General features: G+C 38.8%; 1 protein-coding gene across 1 annotated transcript; it reads right to left on the reverse strand.

Moving 5' to 3' along the window:
- Positions 1-4,356: 4,356 nt before the first annotated feature.
- Positions 4,357-6,846, reverse strand: LOC127132696 (phenylalanine ammonia-lyase 1-like). The gene has a single exon (XM_051061662.1). The coding sequence runs from the start codon at positions 6,689-6,691 to the stop codon at positions 4,514-4,516; it is 2,178 nt and encodes a 725-aa protein (XP_050917619.1). The 5' UTR covers positions 6,692-6,846; the 3' UTR covers positions 4,357-4,513.
- Between the last annotated feature and the right edge of the window lie 1,903 nt (positions 6,847-8,749).

Consider the following 8,749-nt stretch of genomic DNA (forward strand, 5'->3'; position numbering starts at 1 on the left):
TCTTCCAACCACGTGACTGCTCTTTCATTGCATTACCTTCCCTTTTAAAATCAACCTTGTCCTCAAGGTTAAAATTAGAATAACTTGCCTTTATATCATCAATGTCTTCCCAAGTTGCTTCTTCTTGTAGCCCGATCTCCCACTGCACCAGTATCTGGCCTATTTGAGATGTCCCTCTTATGACCTCGCGAGTCGCCAGTATTTGTAATGGTTGCATAACTGGGCCCATTTCTATAACTGTGAGTGGGAATGACTGTGAATAGGAATTAGTTTATTGGTTTGTTCCTAGAATAAGGGAAACAAATCACTGTGAATAGAAATAATAATGAGAGAGGTATCAAACCTATTTTCCTGACATGGTATCAGCCTCGCGATCAAACCTGTGATTTTCTGGTTCTGATCGAGTTTTGTTGTTCATCGTTTATTGGTCTCTGATCGATCAACTTGGAATTTGTTTCGCGGAGATTTCATCGTGATTCTAGGGTTAGGGCTTCGGTTTGTTTTGCGATTCTTTTCCCAAATCGTGATTCTCGGTCGTGTTTGGTTTTTTTTCGGTTGCAATTTTGATTTTTTTTGTTCTTGGATGTTCTTGGTTTGAGATTCTTGATCGTGATTATCTTTTGATTCTGCTGCTTCTTCAAAATCGCATTTGCTTTGTTTGTGGATTGTGGATTGTTCGGTTCGTGGATTATCTTGGTTATCTTCTTGTTGCACTGTTCGTGGAGTATTTGGTTTGTTTACTGTTGCTGGATTATTATTATAATCATAATAATTATTATAATAAGAATTATTATTATAATAATTTATCAATTAGTGAGGTTGAATCTTGTTGCATACTAACTTAGATGGCTTCCGAAAAAGAAAGAGATAATTTTTGTGTCCGTTTTATCGGCAAAAATTATTCGGCATGGGAATTTCAATTTAAGATGTATGTTAGAGGAAAGGGATTATGGAGTCACTTAGATGATGTTTCTAAGGCACCGACGGAGAAAACTGCTTTAGATGTGTGGGAAACTAAAGATGCTCAAATCATCACTTGTTGCGCTCTTTTTCAACTGCTCAAGAAATGTGGAATTATTTGAAGCGCATTTATAACCAGGACAATTCGGCAAAACGGTTTCAGTTAGAGCTAGACATAGCCAATTATAAACAAGGTGACTTGTCTATTCAAGAATACTATTCTGGTTTTCTAAATCTCTGGACAGAACACTCCGCTATTATACACGCTAAGGTTCCCAAGACCTCCCTCGCGGCTGTTCAAGAAGTTTACAACACCAGTGGACGAGATCAATTTCTCATGAAACTTTGTTCAGAATTTGAGATTGTCAAAGGTGCTTTGCTAAATAGAAATCCTGTTCCTTCTTTGGATACTTGTGTTGGTGAACTTCTCAGGGAAGAACAACGTCTGATTACTCAAGGAGCTATGTCTCATGATGCTGTCAGTTCCGAACCCGTGGCAATTGCATATGCTGCTCAGAGCAGAGGAAAGGGTCGTGATATGCGACAAGTCCAATGTTTTTCTTGCAAACAATTTGGACATATTGCTTGCAGCTGCAGTAAGAAGTTTTGCAACTATTGCAAATAACAGGGTCATATCATCTCTGACTGTCCCACGCGTCCTCCCCGACCAGCACAACGTCCAGCCCAAGCATTCCATGCCACTACCAACTCTACAGTTGGTCCTCTCAGTACTGGTGCATTGATACCTATTTTCCTGACAGTGGCAGGTATGGCTCAGCAGTATTCCCCTTAAACACTTTCAATTGTGACATGGAAAACTGGGTGTAGTATTCTTGCAGTTGAAGGTAATTCCAATTTGTAAGCTTCAGTCCCTACTTTGGCTATGATTTTGAAGGGACCAAAGTATTTTATTGGCAATTTTTGATTTCTCCTCAATGCTTCAGAGTGTTGTCTGTAGGGCTGTAGCTTTACCAGCACTAGGCCTCCAACCTTCAGATTCAACTCTTGTCTCTTCCTGTCAGCTTGAGTCTTCATGACTTGTGCCCTTGCTAGACTGGTTTTTAACTTGGCTAGCAAGTTATCTCTGTCAGTCAATTATTCCCTTAGTTCCATAGGATCCAGATTGGTGTAATCTTTTCTGATTAGTGTTGGAGGCTCCCTTCCATATAATGCTTTGAATGGTGACATGGCCAATCTAGTGTGGAATGTAGTGTTATAGCAGAATTCTGACCACGGTAATACCTTAAGCCAGCCTTTTGGGTTCTCATGATTGACCATCTGTCTGAGGATGGTATGCCGATGACATAGCTAGTGAGGTGCCTTGTAATTTGAATAAGCTTTGCCAAAACGAGCTAGTAAAAACCTTATCTCTGTCCCATGCAATAGATTTTGGCATACCATGTAGTTTCACTATGTTGCTCATGAAAACTTCAGCAACTGATTTGTTACTATAATATGCCTTAAGTGGTAAAAAGTGAGCATACTCGGTGAGTCTGTCCACCACTACCATGATGACAGAGAATCCATTAACGATACACAAGCCTGTTATGAAGTACATGGCTACATCAGCCCAAACCCGCTGAGGTATAATTGTGCTTAATTCTCTGCACCATTTCTTCTTCTGCTGGAATGACCAGCCTATCCTTCCAGAACAATAAACCTTCTCTGACTGTATAGTGCTGAGCTTCTTCAGAGTCCTTGCAGTCTAACATCAATTTTGTCAGATGCGGTTTTGAATTTAGTTTTATTCTCAGTTCTTCTAGGAATTAGGAGTGAGGTTCAGACCAACATAACATAAACATCCTAGGTGCTAGTTTTTTTCTGAAAAGTATGCTATAGGGTGTCCATTCTGGCCCAACACATCCCCTACACCAATGCCAGATGCATCGGTCTCCAAAATGAATGGTTGGGTAAAATTTGGTACTGCCAATACAGGTGCTATAGTCATAGCTGTTTTGAGTTGTGTAAGTGCAGCTTCTGCTTCAACATTCCACTTAAAGTTATATTTTCTCAACAAGTCTGTTAGTGGTGCGGAGATGTGAGCATAGCCCTTGATAAATCTTCTATAGTACCCTGTTAGTTCAAGAAACCCTCTCAATTGTTTGATGTTGGTTGGAGTGGGCCATTCCAACACTGCTTGGATTTTAGTTGTTTCCATAGACACCCCTTTGCCTGATACCTGTGCCCTAGGTAATCCACTTCTGATGCTCCAAAAGATCATTTTGACAATTTGGCATATAGTTAGTTTAGCAAGCCAATTTGAGCCTAATATGACATCTGCTCCAGAAATTTGCAACAAGTATACAAGGATTTTGATTTCTTGGCCCTGGATCTGTAATGGTAGTTGTTGAATCATTCCTTCTGCATTCAAGATCTGACCATTACCAACCCGAACTTTGAGTGAGGTTGGTTCAATTGGTAGTTTTAACACTTGAGCAACCCTAGGTTGTATGAATTTATCAGAACTGCCTCCATCCACTAATATTTTAACACTGATTCTACCAACTTGTCCTGTGAATCTGATGGTACCAACTCCATTAGATCCTTTCATAGCATTCAGATTCAGAATTCTCTTCCTCAAATCCACCTGGTGGTTGATCTGACTGTATCTCTTCCTCATCTTCAAGTTGTAGTAGCATTATTTTTCATAGGCTGATGGTCCAAAATCAAGTTCCAGAGCTCTAGTAAGAACAGTGGTTCGGTTTTTTGCATCATCTGATACCAAGGCACAACATCCTGGTCTAAATGAACAGAAGCTATGATAAATCCAGCCAGCATGAGCAGCCTTCCATGAGCAGCATGAGCTACCAACTGTATATTGTTGTTGAAGGCTGCAATAATATAGTAACATTTTCAGCAATGACAATGGCAGCAACTTTTTAAAAAGTAATGAAAGATGTGTGCAAATATAGAGATGACTCCATTCCAACAACACTAACTCAAGGTTTCTTGCAATTAAGGATACCAATTCTATTAAGAAAATTAGAATCATAAGAGTTAATTTAGATGAGTGAATAGATGAGAAAATAAAAGACTACAAATTAATGTAATAAAGAGAATAATTATTAAGAAAGTTGGTCTAGCAATATCAGAGAAAAGAATAGAAACACTAGTCAGAATAGCAGCCCACTGACCCCATTTTATGAATGTTGTCTCTGCTCGTTCTAGTTTGCGATAAACAACCCGGAGCCACATTTTCCTAAAACTCTGGTCCAAAATAATCAGCAACTTCATGTATGCGCTAGAACCGGTTCACCCCCGACATAGACACAAATATACATTAAAAAGAAGAAATATTGTTCAATAATTAATATAAAAAGGTAATCAAACATCCAAAAGTTTGACCCATTTTTTCAATCCTGCAACAGAATATCACTACAAAATGGACCAAAAATATATGTCAAACAAATAAAATTGTATTATAAAAGTAAATTACAAGTTTCACTTTGACATTGGAGGAAAGTGAAATGATGATTAAGGCATAACAAACTTATAGTAATTATTGTTATAGTTGCATATACAAAGAAAGAATTTCCAAGAGAAACAGATAAAGTTAACAAATAGGAAGAGGAGCACCGTTCCATTCTCCCAAGCATTTAAGAAGGGGATCAATGATTTTTCCTTGGCAAATAGCTGTGAATAGTTTATCACACTCCTCCCCCGGTGAAATCACATTTTCTCCTGTTAGCAAACCAGTCCCCAACTCTTCTCTCACAAACTTGTACAGTGGATAAGATCTGCATCCGTTGATCTTGTTTGGAACTCTAGGATTTCCACTCTCATACGCAGCCCTTGCACTTTCAACCTCTTTTGGCAAGAGGGTCTTCAACTCATCCTCAAAAGTTGCAATCTTTTGGAAGATTGACGTGCTCAAATTCTTCTCGTTTTCTCCATTTACTAATGCATGATCCACCAACACCTGCCTTAGTTTTTGCATCAATGGATATGCAGCACTACAAGGATCATCAATATAGGCAAACACGTGCTCCCTATCAACCACTCTCAACAAGTCCTTTTCACAAAACCTTGAAGGATGGAGTTCTCCATTCACACCAGTTGTAAGGGTCCGTTTAGCAACTTGGCTTACGATGTTCTTAACTGAGTTTTTCAAGTTCTCTTCCAAATGTCTTAAGTCAATTGCTTGGCAAAGCGCAATCAAGAATGTGGAAGACATGAGCTGAAGGATCTCAACGGCTTCATATGTTTTCCTAGAGGAAATCAAACCCAAGGAGTTGACATCTTGGTTGTGTTGCTCGGCACTTTGAACATGAGTTGTGACGGGATTTGCAAGGTATTGTAACTCGGAACAATAAGAAGCCATGGCAATTTCAGATCCTTTGAAACCATAATCCAAGCTAGGATTTCTACTAGCAGAGAGATTTGAAGGCAAACCGTTGTTGTAAAAATCATTGACAAGCTCAGAGAATTGAGCAAACATGAGCTTACCAATGGATGCAAGAGCCAAACGTGTATTATCCATGGAAACTCCAATAGGCGTTCCTTGAAAATTCCCACCATGCAAAGCCTTGTTTCTTGAAACATCAATCAAGGGGTTATCGTTAACAGAGTTAATTTCTCTCTCAATAGATTTGGTAGAGAATCGAATGACTTCAACGAGAGGACCAAGCCATTGTGGCGAAGTTCTAAGTGCATATCTATCTTGTTTTGGTTTCTGCAAAGGATCCATCTCATGCAACTTCTTGGCCGCTTTGACATATGCACTTCCATCCAGAATATGTTCCATAATAGCAGCAGCTTCAATTTGACCAGGGTGATGCTTTAACTTGTGTGTCAAGTGATCCGTAAATTCGGGTTTGCCTTGCATAACTTCGGCGAAAATAGCAGATAGGACTTCAGACAAGACAGCCAAGATGTTAGATTCAAATAGAACAATAGAAGCCAAACCAGAACCAACAGCAGTTCCATTAACAAGTGCAAGTCCTTCTTTTGGTTGTAACTGGAAGAAATCAGAATCGATTCCAGCCAATTGAAAAGCTTGTTTGGCATTAAGTATTTCTCCAGAAGGTCCATGAGCTTTGGAATTCGGTCTTCCTGTTAGTAAACCAGCAATGTAAGAAAGAGGGACTAAATCACCGGAAGCAGTGATAGTACCTCGAAGTGGTAAACACGGGGTGATGTTGCTGTTAATGAGCTTGGTTATGGCTTCCAAGATTTCAAATCGAATACCAGAATAGCCTTGGAGAAGTGTGTTGATTCGGACTAACATGGCGGCTCTTGTTGCAGTATGTGGCAGTGTGTGGTTTGACTCGGTTCCACTTCCAAATATTCCGGCATTCAAAAACCTGATGAGTTCTTTCTGCAGAGCACCTCCTTGTTTGGTACGGCGATGTGAGGTGGCGCCGAAACCGGTGGTGACACCGTAACTGTCTGTGCCTTTATTCATACTCTCCATCACCCAGTCACTGCTGGCCTTAACGCCAGCTCTAGCAGATTCGGACAAGTCAACTTTCACACCATGGTCATGTGCGGCAATGGCAGCAACCTGAGAAATGGTGAGAGTCTCGCCACCAAGACGAACAATCGGCTTCCGGTACTCCTCCACCATGCGTTTCACTTCATCCAAGTGGCTTCCTTTCATTGCCTCGGCGGCCACACCCCAATTCAAAGGATCGGCAGTATTCACTTTCATATTATTATTTTTAGCATTGGTCAAGCAGAATGAATCATAACCGTTGCTGTTTTTTGTAATGGCTGCTGCTACTGCTTCCATCTTAAGATTGTTGTGTTTTGGTAGAGGTAACTAGAATTTGAGAGAGTGGAAAGTAAAAATGATTATGAAAGAATGAATGAATGTAGGAGTTGTACTGAATTTCCTGATATGGGAAGGAAGAGCGGTTGAGCTTTTATATAGAGATTTGTTTTGGAGGTTACATAATTCATTATTATTCTAATAATAATGCATGTGTTTTTGTTAGGTAGGGAGAGACAAGTTGCTCAAGGAGAAAAGAAAAAAGTGAGTTTGTTGAAAATTAATTATGAGCGTTTGATTATCATTTAGTAGTATTGATTGGTTATGATATAGCTACGTGGCACTCTAAGATCTTAGTATTCTTCGTTACTTGGTTGGTAGGACCAAAATAAAAATGAGGTAGTTGGTGAGAAGCAACCAGTAACAAGAGTTGACCAGTCAATTATATGCACGAATTGACCAGGACGCTAAACCTCGTCAACCCTCTCCTCTATATATCAACCATAATATCATTTTTATATTAACCAATCATTTTTTTTTACTCATGTGTCACAATAGGGAGGGAAATCACTTATCCTTTTAAAGTTTTTTATTTTATTTGTATCTCATTTTCGTTAATTATTTGGATCAGCTGGTTTAAGCATTTGTTTAGTTTAAGTTTATTAAGTTAATAATTTGTTATTGGTTGGTTAGTTTTGATCACAAACTTTCCCTCCGATTCCAATTTGATTTTTTTCAATATCAAATTTCATTTTCCTCTATTTTGTAAAACAATATTAATTAATGAATTTTTACTTTTCTTTCTCTTTCGTTCATTCAATCTTCTACTTTGTTCATTCAATATTGTAAGTAGCTTCACCATAATATGACATCAATCGTCATTAAGAACCTTCATTTGCTACTCTACTCATCAGTTTTCCTTCTTCTTCCCCATGCCTCCTCCGCGCATTCCATCTCTCGATCTAATTTTGGATCAAACCTCATCGTATTTCGTTCATCTCAGCAATGGTATCGGTTCTGTAACTGTTTCTCTGAAGCTCATTGGTTCGAACTATCACTCTTGGGCTCGACCCGTGAAGAGAGCTCTTGGAGAAAAAATGAAACTTCAATTCATTGATGGAAGTCTTCCTATTCCAACTGATTCATTCGATCCATCAGTTCGTGCTTGGAATCAATGTAATATGTTAGTACATTCTTCAGTTTCTGAATCCATTTCTCAATCAATCGTTTTTATGGAAAATGTCGTTGATGTGTGGAGCGATATGAAAGAACGATTCTCACAAGGCGATCTCATTCGCATCTATAAACTACAACAAGAAATATACAATCTCAAACAAGAAACTAAGCCAGTAATTTCATCTCATTTAAAGATTATTTGGGTGGAGTTAGATCTAGACTTATCTTTACCTATGTGTACTTGTCGTATTAAGTGTTCTTGCGCAACTACGTGGAATGCTAGATCTAATAATTAGTTGCTATATATATTTATTTTTTAACTGGATTAAATGATCAATTCGATGTGGTCAAGTCTCTGATTTTGTTAAGGGATCATCTACCTCTACTTAACAAATTTTTCATATGGTTATTCAACATGAGAGGTAACATATTTCTAATGATGAATCTTAATCTCTGATCAATATTGTTGATTCTAAACATTTTGGATCCAAATTTAATTCAACCAAGCTAGGTGCTAGTTGAAGCTAGCGGAAGTATACCTAAACGTATCGCACGCTCGAATATACAACAGAGTCGCCATCGAACTTTATTTATTCCCGAAGAAAAAGGAAAACATCGATAAAACTCGGGGGAAAGAGATATGTTGGGTAAGGAAGTCGGTTATGCAAGGGGAAGATATTAACACCCCAAACATCCATGGTACTCCATTGGAACCGTTTTGATTGTTCTCGCTCGAATAAGTGTGATATCTAAAGATTACTCGTAAAAGGGGAAATGGGGATTAATAGATAATTATGCTCGGTGTGGATTGGGGGCATCATGCCTATATATCCTCATAGTGCAATGAGGAATTCAGAGCTCCGTAGTTCGAAGAACTAGTGGTGGGAGATGAAAAGAATTGGT

This window comes from Lathyrus oleraceus, chromosome 3, assembly GCF_024323335.1.
Source record: "Lathyrus oleraceus cultivar Zhongwan6 chromosome 3, CAAS_Psat_ZW6_1.0, whole genome shotgun sequence".
Lineage (NCBI taxonomy): Eukaryota > Viridiplantae > Streptophyta > Magnoliopsida > Fabales > Fabaceae > Lathyrus > Lathyrus oleraceus.